This window comes from Saccostrea cucullata, unplaced genomic scaffold (genome assembly GCF_032062105.1).
Source record: "Saccostrea cucullata isolate Sc308-1 unplaced genomic scaffold, CSIRO_AGI_Scuc_v1 ctg791, whole genome shotgun sequence".
In the NCBI taxonomy this organism is placed as follows: Eukaryota; Metazoa; Mollusca; class Bivalvia; order Ostreida; family Ostreidae; genus Saccostrea; species Saccostrea cuccullata.
This window is the reverse complement of record NW_026927400.1, coordinates 49499-74123: the sequence shown is the minus strand read 5'-3', so window position 1 is coordinate 74123 and position 24625 is coordinate 49499. Positions and strand designations below refer to the sequence as shown.

General features: G+C 34.2%; 2 protein-coding genes across 7 annotated transcripts; both read right to left on the bottom strand.

Moving 5' to 3' along the window:
- Positions 1-14250, bottom strand: LOC134274352 (uncharacterized). 6 transcript variants are annotated; one of them, XM_062756629.1, is made up of 16 exons: positions 14164-14250; positions 10010-10088; positions 9331-9539; positions 8585-8754; positions 8249-8354; positions 7784-7884; positions 7362-7523; positions 6293-6386; positions 5534-5597; positions 4653-4762; positions 3114-3376; positions 2570-2627; positions 2084-2298; positions 1705-1795; positions 1458-1575; positions 1-1250 (listed from the first exon to the last, which is right to left on the bottom strand). In XM_062756629.1, the coding sequence occupies exons 3-16, from the start codon at positions 9440-9442 to the stop codon at positions 1037-1039; spliced, it is 1878 nt and encodes a 625-aa protein (XP_062612613.1). In that variant the 5' UTR covers positions 9443-9539; positions 10010-10088; positions 14164-14250; the 3' UTR covers positions 1-1036. The 6 variants fall into 6 exon arrangements, with proteins under 6 accessions (XP_062612613.1, XP_062612615.1, XP_062612616.1 ...); XM_062756631.1 differs by having other exon boundaries at positions 9331-9536; XM_062756632.1 differs by having other exon boundaries at positions 10014-10088.
- Positions 14251-15437: 1187 nt separating this feature from the next.
- Positions 15438-23104, bottom strand: LOC134274361 (coiled-coil domain-containing protein 13-like). The gene is made up of 14 exons (XM_062756645.1): positions 23099-23104; positions 22961-23032; positions 22680-22799; positions 22380-22484; positions 21772-21945; positions 21359-21435; positions 20337-20436; positions 19768-19974; positions 19132-19301; positions 17599-17766; positions 16935-17060; positions 16580-16710; positions 16242-16374; positions 15438-15851 (listed from the first exon to the last, which is right to left on the bottom strand). Exons 1-14 carry the CDS (start codon positions 23102-23104, stop codon positions 15686-15688), a joined length of 1755 nt encoding a protein of 584 aa, XP_062612629.1. The 3' UTR covers positions 15438-15685.
- Between the last annotated feature and the right edge of the window lie 1521 nt (positions 23105-24625).

The following is a 24625-nucleotide window of genomic DNA, read 5'->3' as shown; positions in this document are numbered from 1 at the left end:
TTTTTATTTCATGTGCATAATTGTATCCAACTGATGCTTATACATCTAATATAATGTTACAAATATCATATTTATTCTACTGTAACTGAATTAATCACCGGGCTGCCTCATTTTTTCCTTAGAAAATACATCAATAAATGTTTTACCTCTGAAACCCCCCCCCCCAAATAATAATAAACTGACCAATGAAGTAAGCATCCCCCTTTAACAAGGACACTTCTAATTTGCTTTCAGTATACAGCACTGTAGGTGTACTTTTTCCATGGGGTCATAATTTCTGTTTAATCCATGGATTAAAAATTACACAGATTTGTTGGATTGCATCATCACACCTTACATGCAAGTAACCTGGGACAAATTTCTATGAAAATTTATAACCGTGCACATAGCATTTATAAATCAATACTACATGAAAACAAATTCTGCAGTATTTTATATGCTTGCAGATGTTCATAAAATAAATATTACAATATATTTAATACTAATTAAATGATCTGTGTACAATATTTTTATCTTTGTAATTTTTCAATGTTTTAAATGGTCTGGGAGTATTACCACAAAGATAAAATCTCGTTCTTATACTGGGCATGAGAATGAATACATAAATCAATGTACTATAAAAATATTAATGTCCTAAACATAATGCAATAACAACAATATCATCAACAAAGTTTGTTTCACATAAAAATGCCTCAATGATTTTTTGTTTAAATATAATCCCTGAAATGTTAATTATTCCATATTTCTAAAATCTAAGGCAAGCATGCTTACTATATATTCCCTAATCATAAATGGTGAATTCATCATCACATCATTTAGGTAAGAGCACCATTTGGAAAATAATGTTACTCCCATTTATTTTTATGGATCTGAAACACATTTAAAATTTTATGGATCATCCATCCACTCATGAATTATTGTTTTGGAGATTAGACATTTAAGGGCCATCTCATGATATCAAGTACTTGCTGAAAGTGAGAAATCTACAGTACACAGAACCATCATCACATAAAACTCTTCCAGCTAAACCCCACATTCAGTGCCTTTGGTTTGGCTTCTGTTTAAATCTCAACATAAGGTACCCTCCAATCCTGAAGATGAAGATAAAGGCAAACAATGGCAGAATGTATGTCCAGTATGGCTGACTGACCCCGTAAAAATGGAGCACCTCATTGGACGGGATAGAGGTCGCGTTACTGAACAGACAAGTACTGAACTGGGACTCTGATACTGACGTCTTGATGGCACAACTAGAAATGAAAGAATAAATTTACAGAGAAAACAGTCAAAAGCAATGTCATTGCTTTATTATAATAACCAAAGAGATTCTTTGTTATGCCATAAACAAGAATGATGTCTTGAAATTCCTATTTCTTCTTCTAAACTGAATTTGGGATCCACAAAGTAATCAAAATATCATTGAATAATAATAAATGTTGAAGATTAAAAAAAATTACTTTATATTTGGTCCATCATAAAATTCCAGATACATCATAGCACTAAATGTATACTGCAGGAAGGACAGGTACTTGATCCAATCCAACCAAAAAGGCAGGCTCCTGGTGTAAAAACCACCTTAACAAAATGTGAAAAAAACACCATAAATATTTAAATAATATGACATGTTCAAATATAAAATTTTCAGCAATCATTTGATAGAGGCTTTTTCTTCTCGGTTAAGGTATGAATGTGAAGTAATAATACCCAATAACATTGTTGCCATGATGAAGATGGTGGCCTGAGTCATCCCTTTCCTGATGTCCATGCTGACTATTCCCAGAAAGAGCCCCACACTCTGTATTAAAAACAAACATCAGCATTATCGTAACACTATGGTGGCGCAATAGCAAACTTAAGGTATGCAATCACTCTGTTCAGCCAAATAAAAATCTTCTTTAACACGTATACTGATAATTTTTAAAAGTATCTGATTTATTCTCAAAATGCTCACAAGTTCATCAGACTTTGTGTGACAAAAGACAGAAATGACCTTTCAAAGTGATAGCTTTTCAAGTGGAAAATTTTTCTTGAAATAAAAAACTAAACTGATAAATTTAATGGAGGCACATGTACATATACTCACCTGACCAGTCACAGCATGTATAAACAGTGTTCCCAGTGTGGCAAAGTATGACAAAACTCCATTAAGTCCAACAGACCAGTAAACAACAGTGATGAAGACCAAAGGCTGTATGACTATGAGCACCAGTTCGCTGGTCATTTTAGCCAGATAGTACGCTGAGAGTCGGTACCAACCAGCTTGTCTCTCCTTGTTTATCACAATTCTCTCAAAGGGAACTAAAAAAGAAAAGTAGCCTTATATTGCTTACATCAAGTAGCTATACAGAACAATTCTGTTACAGCAAAATGTTGTTTATAATAAGAGATCAACTGATGTCTGAAGGCACACTCATTTTGGCATTAAACTATTATTATCCCTATCAAACATTCTTTGTCTCTCACTTACAAGGAATAATTTTTAAAACACCCCTGTCATTTCCTTACGCTAATTGTTGGGGGAAAAAAGCTCTACCCCCCCCCCCTCCTTATAATTACAAAGAATACTTACAGGAGGTAACTGTGTCAAAGAGGGGAGTGAATCCCCAGTGCATGGACATGTAAAATAGCTGGAAATAAGAAATTACATTTTAATTCAATTTAAAAAAAACACATATGTTGTCTATATTACTATTCTGTTTTTTATCAAAGAGTAATTACACCCTGAAAATATCTTTATCTGAAAATTCTTATTTTCACTTCCTTATTGAACAAAATAACTGCTTCTTTTTAAAAATTATGAATTGCATTTTATATTCCACCCTTTTAACCAAACCCCCGCAAAAAACCTAAAATTGGACTAAAATAGGACGAAATTGGTTCAGTATTCTGTACATGCACATGTTCATAAATTGGCATATTCAAAATTTATAGCACTATCACTTGGTATTGAGTTCTTGGCATATTCTTGATTGTATATTATGATTTATTAGTGATATTCATGAATTAATGCAACATTGTCCACACCAAGGCCACTGAAATATGAAGCCTTCACATACAGTATACTTCCAACTGAAAGAAGATATTAAAAAAGTTTGGAGCATCAGATAACGTACCACCCCCAATCTGTCTCTTAGTGTCTCTTCAGTTCTTGGTAACTGGAACCAAATCAAGCTCACAATAATGGTCAGCACCAGAGTTTCTATCAGTTTAAATTTGTTAAATAACTGGGACTTTGACGTCTTGAATGTTCTGAATGTTAGTTGTGTGTACTGTGTGATGAAGCCAGTAGGCCACTTTTTCTCATGGAGTGGGTTTGTGGATGAACTATCCTCCGTTTTATCTAATTCCATTAAACTGACATGTACACTTTCTTTTTCTAAAAAGAAAAATTACAAGTTCAGCCCATTTAAAGCATTATATTTAAAAGAAAAAAATGTGAAAAGACCAAGTATTACAAAAAACATTGATTAGAAATAATGGGTACATGTACTATAACAAGAGGCCCAGGGGCCACATTGCTCACCTGAGCAAATCGGCTAGGAAAAAACACAAATCAAATTAGAACTGAAAAGTTTACTGAAGGGGGGGAGGGGGGAGGCTTGAATTTAATACTTCTTTAGAACGCCTTCATATTAATACAGCATATGACTTTGCTGTTCTTGATATAAAAAAGATTTATTTTTTCCTATACTATCACTAATTATTGCTTTGAAGTACTCTAGAAGACGATTTTCCTATATATCCCTATGTAATAAGTTTCATCAGCCATTGTGGCCCCATCCTACTCCTGGGGGTCATGATTTGAAGAAAGTTGAATCTACACTACCTGAGGATGCTTCCATATGAGTTTCATTTTTCCTGGCCCAGTGGTTCTTAAGAAGATTTTTAACGATTTTCCCTATATACTCCTATGTAAAACGTTGATCAACCATTGTGGCTCCACCCTATACCCAGGGGTCATTATTTGAACAAACTTGAATCTAACACTACCTGAGGATGCTTCCACATGAGTTTCATCTTTCTTGGCCCTGTGGTTCTTGAGAAGAAGACTTTTAAAGATTTTCCCTAGTATATACTCCTATGTAAAACGTTGATCAGCCATTGTGGCCCCGCCCTACCCCCGGGGTCATGATTTGAACAAACTTGAATCTACACTACCTGAGGATCTTTCCACATGAGTTTCATCTTTGCTGGCCCAGTGGTTCTTGAGAAAAAGATTTTTAAAGATTTTCCATATATACTCCTATGTAAAACGTTGATCAACCATTGTGGCTCCACCCTATACCCAGGGGTCATTATTTGAATAAACTTGAATCTACACTACCTGAGGATGCTTCCACATGAGTTTCATCTTTCTTGGCCCTGTGGTTCTTGAGAAGAAGATTTTTAAAAAATGCCATTAATTTTTCACTAATTCATAATTATCTCCCCTTGGAAAAGGGCGTGGCCCTTCATTTGAACAAACTTGAATCCCCTTTCACCTAAGGATACTTTGTGGCAAGTTTGGTTGAAATTGGCTAAGTGGTTCTTGAGAAGAAGATGAAAATGTGAAAAGTTTACGACTACGACAACGACAGACAACGGACAAATTTTGATCAGAAAAGCTCACTTGAGCCTTCGGCTCAGGTGAGCTGAAAATGCATAATTGCTACCATTGAAAGGTGGTTCCACAATGTCCTCAGAGTATGTAGGTCTTGATTCTATGTTTTCATCTATAATATGTCCACTGCTCCTTAATTTAGCTGGCCAATCAGAACTGTTCCTGCAAGTATACAACACATTTTCTTGAGGAAAAAAGAAAATGTTTTAGAAAACAATTTCACTTAATATTAAGGTTCATAGACCCTCTGTAAAGAGGGATTACTCTTACAAGTGTAATGGTTCTGGCCGTGGATATCGGCCTGGATAGCTCAATCGGTAGAGCACCTGACTAGTGATACAGGGGTCCCGGGTTCGATTCCCGGTCCAGCCATGCATTTTCTCCTTTCCTGTTAAGATTTGGTGCCGTGGAATTGCAGGTGAAAGTCCTGCCAGGGGCAATAAGAACTTGGGTTGTGTCTTCGAGGGCGAAGACCATTTAAGGAGGGAGGATTAATATTTTTCATTAATGGTTTTCTGGCCGTGGATATCGGCCTTTGGATAGCTGCAATCGGTAGAGCACCTGACTAGTGATACAGGGTGTGAAATGCTATTAAAATATATAAGTCCTATAGGAAAAAATTAACCAGCCATGCATTTTCTCCTTTCCTGTTACACAAGTATACATATATATCAACTAATCTTGTTTTAAAATTATGAAAGGTCACTTCTGTCAGTTTTTGCTGAACAGGGTATGCCGAAAATGCATGTTTTGTAATTTTTGGGGCAAGTGTTTAAATGAAAATCTTCTATGAGTAAACAGTACTTCTTGAAAATGCAATTCATTAAATGGTCAACAAAATAATTCTACTGCTGTATTCTCACAATGCATTGGAGATCTGTTCTATATCTTTAAGACATAGAATACTATGACACAATAAATATTCCTGCCTACCTTATTTGGTCCATGGCACTTATGATTTTTAATCTTGTTTTATCATCTTCTGTAAGTTTTTCCACTAAAAATGCACAAGAATAAAACCATCATAAAGTATATAAAAACAAAAACTCACAAATCAAGCACTTCAAGTTCATGAAAAAAATATGCCTATATGACCAATCTGCTTGATTTATACACTTAATCCTATAACTATAACTATGTGAAAAACAGTTCATTTTTTAAAAATATTTTATAGCTCTCTTAAACTAACAAAAATACCCCCAATTATTGAATTTTTGCATCAAACATTTGTTTTATATTCTTTTACCTTTCCATCACATCATTTTGATGTGACATTAACATATATGTAAATTTCTCTATGCATATTTCTACACATAACTATACACAATAATAGCATTCAAATCAATTTCATGATTTTTTTTTTTTTTAACATAGCAAATGTAAATATTTGTCACCGGGTTAACAGGTGCCTGAAATCGGGTCTCAATAGCTCAGTTGTTAGAGCGCTGGAACGGTATGCCAAACGTTGGGCACCAATTGTCACAGGTGGTGAAAAGTCAAGTCTTAACCGGGACTCAAACCCAGGGCCTCTGGCGTACCGTGCCAGCGCTCTAACCACTGAGCTATTGAGACCCGATATATTGACTGACTTTCACGCACCTGTTAACCCGGTGACATATTTATATGTATAATCATAATATTTTTCAAAAGGAACACTGTCATGTTTTGAAAAAATATGAGTAGGACAATTACGTATAAAATCTGCTGGGTTATAGTGTGGTGCCACAGGAATGTCAGCTTTGTGGAAAAAATCGACCACTTTCTCTGTATCCCCATAGTAAGCCAACTGAAATAACCACAATAATGAAAATATACAAAATTATGACACTCAAAGACAATTTTTTTTTCTATGAGTAGGTGGAAGATGCATATATAGGGAAAGAATTACTGTGCAAAATTTCTAAACAAGGTAATATTGCTTTTCCCATTATATGTATTTGATATTCACTTTTAAGTATCATAGTTTTCATACATATTATTATATAAGCCTTGGTGACTTCTTAATCAGTAAATTAATTGATGGAATGACAGTAAATGAAATTTAAAATTGTTAAAACAAGCATAAAAGACAAGACTACCAATGGTTATACATATAATCTTTGAAGGTTTAATGACAAGGAAAATGAACAAAGAAAACATAAACAAGTCATTTTCAAGTTAGTAGAAAAATTAACAAGTCATTTTCAAGTTAGTAGAATGAAGGTTAGAGAGTTACCATGATAAAAACCAAACATGTTAGGTGCTGTAAAAATCACATGCACAGTCAGTACACGTGTCAAAATCTACAACATAAAAGTGAATGAGTTAGTCTCAAATAAGCATGTCAGGAAATACATGACTGTATAATTAAACTGAAGCAATGGTTCATCTACATGCATCTAAAGCACACAGCCGAATTTTACCAGGTAATATAAATGATATTTTTGCTTTTAACGAAACTAATTAAAAACAAAACTAAAAAAAAACGACACAGTCAGAGAGAGGCTTAAGCGAATTAATGTTTCACAACAGAAGTACAGACATACAGACAAGTTACAGGTGCTTTAAATTAATTCTTAAATCTTTAGAATTTACTTTGAAAACTTTTTGAGTACTTGTGTTACAACAACAGTGTCATGAATAACAATTACTAGTAATGTGATCCCCGTATGGCTCCTGTTTATTCATTCATTCATTTTATTTAGGGCCTAATAAAGGTTTACAAACATGCTGGAAGGAATAAAAATCTCATGTTTTTTTTTTTGAAGGGGAGGCATATTACCTCTCCGCCAGAGATAAGCAATAGTTTGTGGAACTGGTAGAAGATGTAGCTGGAGGGTTGATGAATGGTTGTGATGACTGTTTTCTTGTGGTCTCTGGCGTAGGACTGTAGCATTTCAATCAGACTGAAGGCCGTGCTGTAGTCCAGACCTGATGTAGGCTCCTGTCAATGAAAAACAAATACAAGAGGCTCATGCCCATAAGGCTAACCTGATGTGGGCTCATGTCAATAAAAAACAAATACAAGAGGCTCATGCCCATAAGGCTAACCTGAGTCATCTTCAAATGAGATATCAACCTTGCAATGACTTTTACCCAAGTAAGTGATAAATATGCAAAACACATTTCCAAACTGGAAACTAATTTTAGTTTGTGATATAGATGTTTCTCATAATGTAATTGATGCTTCAGTCCTGTACTTACATCCAACAGAATCATGACTGGGTCAGTAACAAGCTCACAGGCAATGCTGGCTCTCTTCTTCTCTCCCCCAGACAATCCCCTCACCCACACATCACCCATAACTGCCAGGAAAAATGAGGATACACATCATATATCAAACATACAGATACTGGGGCAATAATTATCATCAGATTTTACGGCAGTCTCAGGTCAAGGTCCATAGTCCACTGATAGCTCTCACCAAGAATGGGAGATGATATTGGACATTTTGGCCTTGGTTAGCAACAATAATTTCAAAGACTAAGAGGCTTAATTACGGACCATTTCAAAATTCAAGATAATTATAAATTGATTAATATATAAAATATTTTACTTTTCTATCAAGAATTATTTACGTTTAACAGACTCGGCATTGTTTGTTCTTTAAATAATCAATCAAATATGTAGTTTAATCAACCAATTTTTAGTGTTAAATACAGCACTTACTTGTATCTACACATCTGGATAAATCTAAATCCTTGATAATTTCATCCACTTTGGATGTGATCTGCTCATTGGACATTTTATCTGGTAGTCTTATTTTGGCTGTAAACTGCAAAATATGAATTACTCAATTAATCACTTGTATTTTAAGTGAGACCTGACTACAACAAAGCTATATGCTCCTGTCTTGACTTGCACAAACACAGTTGAATACCTTTGTTCCCCATTCTTTTTCAAATTTCAATAAACTCAACAAAAATGTTTGAGGTTCCTAAACTTAGATGGAACATTTTATTTTTAAGAGGATGGTTGTACATTAATAAAACCTTTATAATTTACCTGCAGTGTCTCGCGGAGTGTGAGGCTTGGGAAGAAAATATCCTGCTGCAAGACGTAACAGATTTTTCTCCCCAGGTCCTTGGAAATGGGGTGTCCATTCACAGTTATGGTTCCTGAGGACAGAGGGGTGTGGCCGGCTAATGTGTTTAACAAGGTGGACTTTCCTGCACCTGAAACGAAATTTCAAAATCAATAAACTACACTTGCTTCTTAAAGAATCTAAACTTTGAGCAGTTCAGAATAAAAACCCTTATTTTTACAGAAAGAAGTGTTTCAGATGGTTCTTCTTTCTTTATACAGTAAGACAATGGTCTAATCAGGGTGTACTGTATTCCAATATCTTGTCCATAAGGATGTAAATTCAAACTTAAAGGTCCCTTCAGTTAATTCCATCAAATAAATAATTGTTGGCTAATCTGAAATGTTCAATCTATGAATGGAATTTTTATTAAAGCTTTTTTGTCCAGATTTCACGGTTTTCACCCTAATTATAATTTTGATAGTGGATGCTCTTTGTAAACCCATATGTCTTTCCCAAAGATCATCTGTCTTACTCTTCATCATTTGAACAATGTTGAAACATAAATCTATACACTTAATGAAAATCCTAGGTTGCATTAAAACAATATCTTGTTTAATTAAGCAGGGCAAAGTTAAGTAGACAGTAGAGTTTATACCTTTGAAGTTACATTAAAATTGCATGTGATTAAGAAGAAAAAAATGATTTAATATGATTAATTTCTTACCACTAGGCCCCATAATGGCCAGCAACTCTCCTGGACTGGCCAACCCGCTGACATTGTTTAGAATCAGTCTTTTGTCCACCTCCACATTTATATTCTTAAATACCAGCTCCATAATCGGTACTGAGGTCAAATAAGGTCAGCTACCATCCACAGTGACATAGGTCAACATTCCGAGCATCATTCCGGGTAATTAGCCACTGGCAGGTCTGCTGAATTTTCATGATAAAATTTAAAAAAAAATCTTTAATTTCCTACAATAAACAAATGTACGGGTAAACTACAAAAAAATAGGGGTGCACAGTCGGCCTATTTTCTGATGTATCATTACTATTAAAAGCTACTTCCTGGAACACTTATTATCCAATAGATGCATATAACCACTTGTATTGATCTTTTTACCTTCATGTAATATTAAGTCCTATAATTACAAGCAAGATCCTGTGTACTTTTAAAATTAATGCATGAACCCATATAACATCTGCCTACATGTATATTCAATGAGTGTCTAGATATGCCACTACATAAACTCTCTGTTTAAATGTTAGTTTAAAGAGGGTGCTTGAAAATCAATGTTATGCAGTAATGCTACCTTAACTTAAATATATTCAATGTACTTGAAGTTCATGCTTTAATCAGACACAACATTTGCTGCAGAATAAACAATTTATAAATGGAAAACTCACCTGTCACAGCAGAGCAAAGAAAATGTCAATATTTCTCTCCACTTCACATCAGCATTTCAGCAACATAGTGTGTATCTGTAAATACAGTAGAGATTAATGTATTAAGAATTAATGGCCAGTGGAAAACGTCACGTCCCAGTTACCCTGTCACACCTTAATTTAAACTGCTAAATAAACATTGTTAACTCAAACATTGTATGTATCAACTTTACCTCGGCTGCTTGTGTATACAAATTATACATAACTTGAAATTATATATACATACTCTTTCTCAAATTTCAACTTAATTTCTACTGTTATCTAAATAATTTTGCATAACATCTGAGTGGATATTTAATAGAACTTATGGTGTCACTCAAATTTTGAAATAAGTTTTATTTTACCTGATACAATAAAAATATTTGTGTCTGAACTATACTCATTTGTAAATTTGGAGAATATATTAAGTGCATCCCAACTTCATTCAAAGGGAATATTTATTGATGCAGTTTTAGTTTCATAATATAATTTTTAAGAATTAATCAAAGTCCTTAATTTTGGGGAAATTATTTTAAAATCTCATGATCCCTCCCTCTGACTTTTTCCCTACGAAAATAGGATAATTTTCATTGCCTTGAAAAGCACCAGTTGGTCCTCCAATTTTTTGATGCAGTGTGATCAATTTATCTTCCCAAATTTACACTGTATCCAATAATTCCGTTACAATGCTGACCCTTTCCTAACTCTATACTTAAAATTGTAAAAATTATTAATTTTTTATCCATGAAATGGAAATTAATAAACAGCTTTTACAATAAAACTCAAATATACATGTAACAAAGTCATTGGGACCTGAGAAATTACTTGCTATATCCGTAATTCGTTATAACGATATAAGAAAGTCATTAAATTATATAATTGGGGATCCAAGATGACTTTGCTATATATCCATAAATTCGCAATATCCATGTTCATACTAAACGAGTTTTGCTGTACTTGTTTTAGTCAAATTGTAGAATTATAGCAGATTTCTACATATGCTGTATTTTTTCCCTACATTGCATTTTTTTGTCCAAATTTTATATTTTATTTCAATGGTATTTGGTAATAAGACCTTCCAAGAGGTATCAGGTTAACTAGGAATAGAGTGACAACTCTACACTGGTAAATACTAAAAAGAAACAAGATGTGTTTGTGAAACACTGATGCCCCTTTATGACAACATAATGGAGATTAAACTTTTCTTAAATGCAAATTAAATTATGTTGGTGCCAAAAGTAAGGTCTTGTCACAAGAAATACATTTGTGAAAAAATATGAAAGCCCTAGGTAGCACCTCCTGTTCAAATGTTATTGTCAAGCCAAGGATAAGTTTTTGAAAGGTATGTCGAACTCAAGGGTAAAGGTCAAAGGGTCAAAGTTGTTGGTATTTAAAGAAAGGTCCCCAAGGATTGCATATCTAAATAAATATGAAAGCCATGGCCCTTATCGTTCAAAAGTTATGGCCATGCAAGGTTAAAGTTTTTAAAAGTAGGTTGAAGTTCAAGGTCAAGGTAAAAGGATATCAAGGTTCTTGATATCAAATAGAAGTATTTGTCACAAGGAATAAAATATGTGAAGTATGAAAGCCCTAGCCCTATCCCTTCAAAAGTTTGGTCAAGGTTTGTTATTTAAAGGTAGGTCAAACTCCAAAGTCAAGGTCAAAGTTCTTGGTATCCAATGAAGGGTCTTCTCACAAGGATTACATATGTGAAGTATGAAATCACTAGCTCTTACTGTTCAAAAGTTACGGCTAAGGTTAAAGTTTTTCCATATAAGTATGGAAATCTCCAAGGTCAAAGTTGTTGGTATCCAATTCATGAAAGGTCTTACCATAAAGAACTGATAAATGAAATTCCTAGTATCTACCATTTTGTGTAAAAATGGATCAGATTCCTAAGTCAAAGTTCTTGATATCAAATGAAAGGTCTTGTCACAAGAATTAAATATGTAAAGTATGAAAGCCCTTCAAAAATTATGGTCAAGGTTTTTTTTTGAAGTAGGTCAAACTCTAAGGTCAAAGGGTCAAAGTTCTCGGTCTCCAATGAAGGGTCTTCTCACAAGGATTGCATACATGAAGTTTGAGATCCCTAGCTCCAACCGTTCAAATGTTATGGCCAAGGTTAAAGTTTTTCTTCAAGTACGGAAATCTCCAAAGTCATAAGGTCAAAAGGTCAAAGTTGTACGTATCCAATAATAGATCTTGCCACAAGGAAAACATGTGCAGTATGAAAGTCCTAGTATCTACCATTCAAAGGTTATGGCCAAAGTAAAAGTTTGGATTTTTTTGTATAAAATGGGTCAAACTTCAAGGTCAAGGTCAAAAGGTAAAATTTAGTGGTACAAAAAGAAAGGTCTTGTCACAAAGAATACACATGTAAAATATGAAAGTCATTGCTCCACAAAATCAAAAGTAATGGGAAAGATTAAAGTTTTTGCGGACAAACACAGACAGACGGACGGACACGACAAAAACTATATACCCCCGAATCTTCGATTACGAGGTCTTTGAATACGTGGCATAAAAACATATTACACACGTATTACAAGATACATAAATTCATTAGTATCTATAGTGTTTATATCCCTCAGGTAATTATGTATTCAATGATTTCAATATAAACTGATTATTGATGAAAATTCTCATTTCTGCTTCAACCTGAACTTCTCTCCTGAAGTAAATGTATATGGGACTGTATACATTGTAGAGTGACTGACCTAGCCTTAATTAACCAGGATATTATAACTTATAAGCTAGGACATCAACGCAACTAACATTATACAGTTATTGACTGGGTATGAGGGCAACATATGATTTGTTGGACCTGAAGGTGAAAATGTTGCCCGAGGCCGCAGGCCAAGGGCAACATTTTCATCTTCAGGTCCAACAAATCATATGTTGCCCGAATCCCAGTCTATAACTGTTTTGTTATACCCTTCACTGCTCACTTAAGATTGATCAATTTTATCTTCAGTAGATATATAAAACATCAAGCTGAGGAAGAACAAAATCAGTGGCGGATTTAAGGGGGGGCGCACCCGGCGCGCTCCCCCCCTAAAATTGTCAAAGTTAGCGTAAATCAAATATGTCTACTTGGTAGACCTCATTTTCACCCTTCAAAATCTCTAGAATCCAGGAGCTTCCGGGGGCTTCACCCCCTGGGCCCCCACCAAGGGTTTCGTAGACCTCATTTTAACCCTTCAAAATCTCTAGAATCCAGGAGCTTCCGGGGGCTTCGCCCCCTGGGCCCCCACCAGGGCTTTGCCCTGGACCCACTGGGGGCCTCAAGGCGGCCCCCAGACCCCTTGCCTAATTTTGGCGCCCCCCCTAACTCCAAATCCTAGATCCGCGCCTGAAAATCAATTATAAATCTATTATATCACAAAAATTATTTATCACAATACATACTCTTCCCTTCTACCTTACCTTACTGTTAGCAACAACTCTTAATAGCTCTTATCTTCGGCTATTTTCGCGTCGCCGATATTGAACGATGATTATTAATTGTGACGTAACAGACAAGTGACGTTGCGGTCTAACAATTCTTATGTAAGACCGGTCAATAGTGAAATTGTTAGACCGATGTAATAAACATTTCTTTTGTTGGACTTTTTATTAGTAATAAATATATAGACGGATATTTATAAGGGTATAACAAAATAATTTATCTTACAGTCAACAAACATTAGGTCTGTAGAAAAAGAAAACTTTAATTTCTTTCTGCTTTCCCAGCTATTATGCTAAACTTTTCTTTATTTTATTTATTTTCAATATTGAATCTTTTTATAAGTGAATATATAATTTACTCTGAATTCCCCCCCCCCCCCCCCTTATTTAAACAATTTATATTTTAATTTATCACAGAAACCATGGTTACCATCTGGTTACCAAGTGAACCATTCTTGTCTTGAATATACAGTACCTGAACCAGACCCAAACTGACAGAAATCAGTCCTATAATTCCAAGGACTGCTTTCAACTTGAAATTCAAGATTGTACTTCAAAAGTGAAAGTAAAACTAATTTATCAGCCGATATTTCGTTTGGACTGCTTAATTATTCAAAAACTTTAATATGTTTATCTTTTGACTCTGGCAATATCAGTCTTATGAAAAATAGGGTCTAATACTTACAATTGACAAATATTTAAAATTTGTTAAATAATACGATCATCTGCCTTTGCCTCTCTTGTCAAGTCCATCGTTCCCAGATGCACAACGAAAGATAACTCGTGTGTATACAACAAGAGGCCCATGGACATAACGCTCGCCTGAGAAAGTTAGCCCTGCTGTTTCTGTTCCGTTGAAAAATAACGATCCTATTACAACCTAACCCAAAGTATAAAAAGTGTCTGAATATACACAATTTTATTTTTTCACTATTATGAAAATTCCTAGGCTATACCCAAGGGATCACTTGCAACTCACTCACTCAATCCTCTCTGTGCCGTCAGATGCTTGAGGCGGCTACAAGGGATTTCCACCTGGTTCTGTCTGCAGCTGTTCATGGAGCTGTCGCTATGGTTAGACCTCTGCTTACAAACAAGCAGGTTTATACCGGGCATGTAGCATCAAGCCCCCCCCCCCCCCCCCCAATCACCACTATACCACCACCACCAATAGACATTAGTTTTTCTTTAGAAAATGTTTATTGAAAGTACAGTTACTCCCCCCTTTTTTTGGTTGCAGTATTGTCAAATAAGGGTAATATAAATGTAATGCAGTGTTCGAGTTAAAAAAAAAAGGTACTAAAAGAAATTAAAACACATCCACTTTATTTATAATTAATAATTAAGGAAGGTGACTGGGGTTTCTAATACTTTGTGTATTGTAGTAAAATAAAGTGTATTTATTCTTTTAAAGACGCTTTTTTCACAAAATTGCAAAAAGTTGACAGAGTGTGACGATGAGACAGGTTCAATCACCATGCAGTGACTAGACATCTTATAGTAAGTAGACCATCTGCATAATAATACGCTATTAAAATTAAATACAGGGGGGCTGGTTTAAAAATGGTCCATCAAATAACATTTTAGTCCCTTCTGATTAATCAAACTTAATGAATAAAATATATTCTAAACTAATCAAACTTAAAAAAAAATCAGAGGTTCTGGAAGGAAGGAAATGCTTACAAAGACAACATAGGACATATGGCAGAAGATCATCAGAAGATGTACAATTGTTTGAAATATTACAGGAAAAAAGTGTCCTTTCTTAGAAACAACATCCCTACAGATGGCCCAACTAGGGGTTGTATAGTTCCTTTGGAATGACTTGCTAAAAACTATAATCAGGATGCAGATGCTAAAGCAGAGAACAGGGAGTGTCAGGGACATAATAGCATAAGCTCATCATCAAAACAAAGTCAAGGTGAGATAAAAAGTCAACAAATAAAACTTGCGCAAAACGACAATAAAAAATGGAATTTAATCCTAAATTGATTGCATCTGACATGTTACAAAATTATTTCTCAGACAATGAAGAACCATGATACATGTGAGCAATTTAGGACACCTGTTGTTTACTTGTAATAAACATAAAAAAATTACATGTACAAATTTACATTACTTTGTTTACTACAACTTGAGCACAATGTCAAAACAGTCTTTAAATAATGTCAATAAATAAATAAAATTCCAAATTATTAATAAATGTATTATGTTCCTTGTGCGTTTTGTTTGTATTGTCTGAGTGCCTGTAGAAACACTTGTTTAGTCTCTTCCATCATTTCTCCAAACATTCGGAGATCCTCTTCCTTTGCCTTAAGTGTACTTTGTAAAGCTGCTTTCAGAGCCTCATTTTCATCCCTCTGGATCTCCAGACTTTAAAAAAGGAAAAAAAGAGGCATAAAACAGATTTTTAAAAAAAATATGTTTAAAGCTCACCTACTCTTGTACATTCTTTAAAAAATTTTGCTTTTACACTCTTTTGAAAAAAAAAAGCACTTTTAATGCATAATAAAGAGATGTATGTGGATAATATCAAAAAGTCCATTGAGGTTAAATTTAGCAAAATTTTAATTTTTATTTTGACAATTTAATACAGTGTATAAAGAAATAATATAACTTTTCCTAGAGATGAAAGTTATCGCCCTTATCGGAGGGTCAAATAATGAAACTTTCTATAGAACTCAAATAAACATGCAGTGATACAAGTTTTATAAAAATTCTTGCCGTTTTAAATGAAAATAATGGACTAAATATCATAGTTACTTTGTTTTAATTTCCTCGTAATCTTCAAATTCATTCTCCTCATTTGTCAGACCTGCAGAAAAACTGGCCGACACTGACACGTTTGTCATACTGCTGGCCCTGTTTCCAAGCACCTTCTTCTTTCCAACTGCAGCTAAAAAAATTATCCATTGTTTAGTTGGAATATATTTTCTTTCACTGAAAATGCTTTTCAAGTTACCATTACTGCATATAGGGGAATTTTAGCGCAAACTTTCAACAGCAATTTTATTTTAAGTCTTTGAAAGTCATTTTAAATGTACAAGGATCTTGAAAGAGATTTAAAACTTTGTATTCATTTTATCATATCAACAACTCACCACTTCCCCCCTTTGCTCCGGTTGGATCTATTTTACTTTTGCCAACCTGTTTTTCAAGCAGAGCATTCTTGCGTCTTTGTTGGACAAGTTCATTCTGACACTCTAAGTATTTTTGGGAAGCTTCTTCATTCCTTTAATTAAAAAAATTCTTAAATTTTCTCTTCATGCTTTTAAAATACATATGTGTTCTGCATTCCATTAAAAGTTCAGGTATCTGTGATGAACAAATGAAACTGAAAATCTCTATTTCCTTAGAAAAAATACTCTTGAAACAAATTCACAGAATTAAATATTTCAGAGTAATTAAAGTTCCTCCTCTATTAATTTTTTCTGTAATAACAGAATAACATAGTACCTTTTTTCTAATACTTGGACTAGTTCAGACAGTTTGTCTCTTTCCACCTGAGCCACCTGGTATACTGTCTTGTATTCCTGACATTGGGCCTGGAGTTCAGCCATGGCTTGTTTATCAGTATTACTCCTAGACAGTGAAAATAAAGGTACTGATCAAATCTGGCAACCAAAGGTTACATGCTCATCGAAATTTCTTATCCACCACTCATTTAAGAGGCAATACTACTGAACATAGGATTATTTTTGTCCCAGGTTATTTTCATCTTTTCACTCTTACAAAGAATTTCGCCTCATTTTATATTCAATTAGACACAGCACCGACAGCAGTATTTAAGAGATTATATTTTTTAATTGTTTGATTTTAAATTCCTCTACATGTGACGAAAGCAAAAACACATGTAAATCGTAAAGTCAGTTCATGATAATTTACACAGGAATTTTTCAATAATGCATGGTCATTGAACACAATTAACTAAAGACATCAAAATTGCATACAAATCTACTAAACCTAAACATTTTACTCTATTTCTAGTAGAACCTTGAAAACCAAGCACAAGGAATATATCTACAAGACATAATAATGATACCCATGTCATTAGAATGGCTGGTTAAAATTTTAATAAGTATATGTATGTAACAGAAATTCTATTTTGTTGATGGCTTACATGTGAAATGAGGGTGTCCGCACAGCTCCTTTCCTAGAGCCACTCCTGGTCACCTCTGCTGTATTGTTGTCTGTCTTTCTGGACGGTGCACGTGCTGTGTCTACTGTGCTGGCGACAGAGGGACACCGGTCCAGTGCACTGTTTATTATTGGAGGTTTATCACTCATTCTACAAACAGAAATTTCATAATGTATATCAAGTCTGGTTTTTTCTTCTGATTTCATTTGCTACACAAGAGAAAATGCAGTTAGTTATGCGTTGCCAAGTATGGTGTAATGATTTGAACGTTTTTTTTTTCAATTTTTGTAAATTTAATTCTTCCGATTTGCCAAACAACCATATCAATGGAAAAAAAATCAAATAATAATCAAGTCAGATATTTACCTATTAAGTTGAATGATAAGTAATATTATATTAACAAGAGGCCCATGGGCCACATCGCTCACCCGAGCATTGTGGCTAGGAAAAAGTAGTAATTGGTTTATTATTGAAAACTTTGAATCCAAAAGTTTTGGCCCCGCCTACCCCCCGGGGTCATGATTTGAACAAACTTGAATCTACACTACCTGAGGATGCTTCCATATAAATATGAGCAATTATGGCTTTGCTATTCTTGAGAAGATTTTTTAAGAATTTTCCTATATAATTCTATATAAAACTTTGGTCGGCCATTGTGGCCCCGCCCCACCCCCGGGGTCATGATTTGAACAAACTTGAATCTACACTACCTGGGGAAGCTTCCATATAAATATGAGCAATTCTGGCTTTGCTGTTCTTAAGAAGAAGATTTTTAAAGAATTTTGCTATATATTTCTATATAAAACTTTGGTCGGCCATTGTGGCTCCGCCCTACCCCCGGGGGTCATGATTTTAACAAATTTGAATTTACACTACCTGGGGATGGTTCCATATAAATATGAGCAATTATGGCTTTGCTGTTCTTGAGAAGAAGATTTTTAAAGAATTTTCCTATATATTTCTATGTAAAACTTTGGTCGGCCATTGTGGCCCCGCCCTACCCCCGGGGGTCATGATTTGAACAAACTTGAATCTATACTACCTGGGGTTGCTTCCATATAAATATGAGCAATTATGGCTCTGCTGTTCTTGAGAAGAAGATTTTTAAAGAATTTTCCTATACATTTCTATATAAAACTTTGGTCGGCCATTGTGGCCCCGCCCTACCCCCGGGGGACATGATTTGAATAAACTTGAATCTACACTACCTGAGGATGTTTCCCCATAAGTTTCAACTTTCCTAGCACAGTGGTTCTTAAGAAGAAGATTTTTAAAACATACCACCAAATTTTCACTAATTCTCAATTATCTCCCCTAATAAGGGCATGGCCCTTGATAATTTGAAAAACATTTCCCCTTCACCCAAGGATGCTTTGTGGCAAGTTTGGTCTGATTTGCGCAGCGGTTCAGAAGAAATCAAAAATGTGAAAAGTTTACCACACAAGAATAGAAGGCGATATTTATCAAACTGTGAAAAAAGCTCATTTTTCATGAGCTAAACATCCAGATTTCTACCTGGAACTTGCTGGAGTGTGTGAATCTAACTGGAAGTCCAGCTGGATGTCCCCATTTTCAGCTGTCCCGGGTCTGGAATCCCTCTGGGTCACCTGAGCTGAGGAGGGTGGTCTCTGTCCAGCAGGCTGGAAAAGCATATTTGCCGACTCCATCTGAGCTCTCTGTAGATGCTGAAGAAAATCAATCAACACTGATACATCTCTAAGTCAATATAGTACCCAGGGTTATTATTCTAACCTGAATTATACTTATCAATCCATGAATCAATGTGACACAGACCTTAAAGTCAATTTTAGAGAGGAGACCCAAGGGTCATAATGCTCAGTTGCTCACATGGGTAAATTCTACCATGCATTTGTAAGCATCAGAAAGATTCTGATCTTCAAATTTAAGTACGCTTTCCTATCAATCTAGCTATGACCAATTAGCTAGGGGGTGTCCACACTGTGGCTCAAACCTACAACCCTCAGATTTAAAATCCAATGCTCTACCAACTGAGCTAGAGGGTTAACCCCCTAGCTAGTGCTAGCAGGAGTATGGTCTCACTATTTACATGTACAACACCTGGCCACTTTCAACTCTGTTACATAGCACTGGGACTATACTCTGTTGTCTCTCCTCATTTATATAACTTACATTGAGCTTTAGTTGCTGAATCTCATCTTCAAGCCTGTGAACCTTGGCCTCCTTTTCAGCTACAATGGCCTTGAGTTGTTCCACCACATTGCTGTCCTGCTGGGTTTTCATGGACATTTGTTTAATTTCGTTCTGTGACTTCTGAGAGGTCTCCTTTTGCTGATTGGCAGTCTGCTCCAACAATTGCTGTAGGTGACTCTGTTGTTTCTGTGGTATAGTTCAATATTTAATTACGGGATTTCTAATGAATAGATGTAGATACATGTATGTAAAATAATTGTTCAATGAAAGCCTTCTATTCAGTTTTGTTTGAATACTTTAGTGATTTCTAGGGTTGTACACTGCATGTAAATTAATTGTTCAATGAGTGTGATTTACTCAGATTTTTTTTTTTAATATAAAATTATATACTCAGATTTGTTTTAAAACATAAAATTATATAAAGAAGTTTGAATGTATACATGTACATATACTAAAAGAAAAACATATACTGAATTTCTTTATTATACCAATATATGGCACAACCTTTAACAGATATTAAATCAAAGCAAAACTGCAATGTTCACTACCATTAAAGCCTGAATAAGCTCATCATCATGGTGGCCTTTATCCAGCAGTGTCTTCATCTGCTCTTTTAAGCCCTTGTTTTGATTGGCTAGCACACTATTTCTGTAAGCAACACATCCAATCAGAGCTCAAATCAGACAAAACCAATGATGCATGCAATCAAACAGTCAAATCATTGTCAACAACTAAACATTACTATTGTTATTGTTAATGACTACTTTCAAACTTTCAAACAAGAACAACATCAGAAAACAAACCATTGAGGGAAAAAGAACATTTGTGGTAAAGTAAACAATGACAATGCTAGAATATGACACAGATTTTAATGATCTAACTTCAATCAAGATATCTTAGAAGACAATATATTCCTTCTTTATCTATGGGATTCAAGTTTTATTTTATTGTTATTTATCAATGAATAATTATGTTTTCTATAATATGCATGTCAGCATGCAAGAAAAAAAAATAACATGATATTATGTATATTGTTATCAAATTTCAGTCTTCATGCTTTTAAAATAACTAAAAAGTTATTATCAGAGTCCTATTTACCACAAACGTCGAATAGAATAAGCACTGATCTAATAAACAACAAAGTTTGAATTGTCAACATTAAATTGCGCAAGACATCTCTATTTAAGGTAATGGTGATGTTGATAATTTACTAATGCATACATCAACTTTGAAATGCAGTGTAGCTTTACAACATAAGCTATCATTATAAATAGCGCATCTGTTAGTGACACAGATAAATTTACTCTCTGTATACCATTAGAGCCTCTATCAATTCATCATCATGGCTTGCTTTGTCAAGTAAAACCCTCAAGTGACCCTTCAATGCAAGGGTTTCACTTGACAAAATACGGTTCCTGGAAATTTGAAAGAAAGATTCACATTGTCATTTGTACAATGTTTTTTTTTTTCACCCACTCAACAATCAAGCGAGTATATCACCTCTGAAATAAATATAAAAGATTACTCCAAGAAGAGAAAAAATTGTAATTTGAGTTGCTATTGTACATACCTAGTTTTGGCTGCATCAAGCTTCTTCTTTACAGTTGCATGATCTTCTTCCAATGCCTTGAACTCATTAGCAGCTTTCTAGAAAGGGAAATCCAGAGTTGCAAACAATCTGACATGAATATTAAACCTTGTTATCTTGAACTGAAAGAGTCCAAGAAAAAACTTTTAGAGGTTCCAAGATTCAAGATATTGTGGGTAAAATACTTTAAATATGAGTGGTTGGGACTTAAAAATCATTCTGAAATATCCATGGTATTCAAAAAGGTGTTTTAATGGATTTTATTGGAAGCTTTTATTATGTTGCCCTCATTATTATGATATTTTTATCGGGACAAAATGAACATGGTAATAATGAGTCCTCACTGTCTTCCTTGCAAGATTTAGAGTAATTATCAGTTAAGCTTTTCCCCTTACTTCCTGAGATTCCTTCCTCTCTTTCTCAATCTTCCTGAGTTGTTCCCGGTGCTTCTCTATGGCCGTCCTCTGTCGAGCGGAACTGTTTCCTGTCCCCAACATCTCAGCCTCAAGGTCATACTCTTTCTCTTTCTGTGGCTTTTTTGTAGAAATTTCTGCCTTTAGCTCATCCACCTAATACATCAGAAAGCAAAATATGATTTAAAAATATTTATTCAATATTCATTTCATTTATTGACAAAACATTATACATAAGCACAAATGAATGAATACAACAAATATGCAAGATTAAAAGTATTTCAAAAGTCTCTAACAATTTTTCGGCTAAGGTCACCCAAAAATACTTTGTGTCAAGTTTGGCTGAAACTGGCACTTGAATTCAGGAGAAAAATTTGAAAATATTTTATGCTAATGCTGCAAAAAACGACGAACATATTTTGATGAGGATAGTTCACTTTATCCTTTGGTTTAGGGGATCTGAAAACAATTCCTACAGTTTAACTTATGTTGCTGCAAATAAAGGGATTTTGAAAATTTGTCTGTAAATGCAGAGAAAGAGAGAGAGAGAGAGAGAGAAAGTCTATAAGTTGTATTCTATTTGTACTTACCTTCTTTTGTAGCATCATGATTTGTTGAGCCCTTCCTTTCCAGTTGCTCTGGCTGTTCAGTAGTGACTGTATGTTAACATTGTCTCCAACCTCCTGACTTAGCACCTGTAAGACAAAGATCTCTTGAAAATAGCCTTCTACTTCAGAAATTTCAGATTAAATGACTCTTATCATAGAAACTTACTAAAACGACAGTCAAGCATTGCTTGCTTTGTGTTCATATACATTTAATTCTTCACCTCATGTTTTAAATGCAACTACATCAAGACATGATTTTTTCACGTAAATTGTTTGAATTACCTTGTGAACCATTTTGAGTTCCTGTTTTAGTAAGGAGGTCTGGTTTCTGAATTCAGCCATTTTGCTTTCAGCATATTTTAATTTGTCTTGTAAAGACTTGACATCAACGGAATCATCAGGCTACAAGTAAAAGTAAACAATATAAAACATACTTTTTGGTGATTTACAATGCTACTTGGAAGCAAAAGCCACTTGAAATTTAGAAAGGAGTACATGTATTACGTAATTTATATAATAAATGAAATGAAATAGATGGAAAAACCATTGAGTACTCTGTATACCTTGTCATCAATTGTGGACCGACTGGTTGCTGAACTTATCATTGACCTGGTATCTTCAGGTATTCTACTGAGCTAAAGAAATATACAAGCAATTCACTTTAACACACCAATTTAAGGGAATAAAAAGTATTATTATACTTTCATGTTAAATACTAAAATCTGATTGGTTTAGACACAGTTAACAATCTGTTCTATTACCCTCAGCCTTAGCAACACACGTGACAACGGGTAACACAACGGTAATGCCACATGCGTGGAAATTATGTGCGTACGGTTCACCGTAAATGTAGGTACAAAAAAGACTCATTGCGCATTTGAAAGAAAATTTACTTGACGTCAATAAAAGCTTTTTTCCAATGTAGCTTACTTGAAAACAACAAACGACAGACGAAACATGCTTGCAAGTGCAGAAATAACAAAACTTTAGATGATAAGGCCAGCATTTTTTTATTTTTAGGTTTACGAACATCAGAATTTGAAAAATCTTTGTAGGAGGAGGAAATTAAAATTAAAAAAAAATTTTTTTTTGGATACATTATCGACTTTTCTACATTAATTTTTGCTTCTTTTTTTATGCTCTCTTAAGAGGCTCCTTGCCACTGGACACATAAGGGTTACAAAGGGGAAAATAGAACCTTTAATTGTTTATTTCATCATCTACCAGTTGGGGCAAGTGATATAAATGATAAAGCTTGTGATGTTGTTCAAAATACAGATTTAAAAAAAAAACAACAGTTTTTTAAAACTCTTTCAATATATATGTATCTTCATATTTTTAATATGTACATGTATTAAATGTGTTGAAATTGTTCTTTATATACATGTACTTATAAAGATAAAATATATATATTCCTTTCTGGTAAAACAGACAGGGAGTATTGGGGAGCAAGATGAATTTTTTTTTTCAATTTGAATTAAGTGTAAAATAATTTTCCTGAATGCCACAAAAAAAATGCCTGTATATATTTGTAATTTTGTATATACTTGTTTTTAAATAGTTGAAATATTTTGTTTCTTTGGGCAAAATTATTGTTTATTTCTTCCTCAAATGGACAATCTCTCACATAGTTTTATTCAGTACATCTGATGAAAATGAAGATTATTAATTTGCTGCTGAGACTTCTATAACAGATACTTAAACAATGTCTTTGACAAAAGCTATCATGGGCAGTTTTTAAACCTGTGGGAGGAATTATAATTTACAGACTGTGAAAAACAGATACTTTTGAATACAGATCTATACAAAATTATAAAAACATGTCATTTAAAAATCAAAGTTGTCAGCACTTTATTTGTTCTCTGAATGAGTGAAACGTTTTGATATGTTTACTTTACATTCGATAAATATTTACATTAAACCAAGGTTTTAGTGCTTTCTATGGACTTGATTGAAATCTACCTTTTCCACGTCATCATCTTTTAAAACCTTTTGTACGACCTATCTAATTCTTAACAAAACCGGATTCCGAAAATTTGACATGGTGCTTCAGAAAAAAATCTGATTTTCTCAATTTTATATTTTTTTCAAAAAGGCAAAAACTTATGGCGGGTTTGAAAAGGTAAAAAAAAAAAATGCTTAATAAACAGTCTTGTAAATAAACAATAAAGAGGTCAATTGTTATCTTTTTTGATGTAGCGGGGAGTTTGAAAGCACTAAACGTGTAA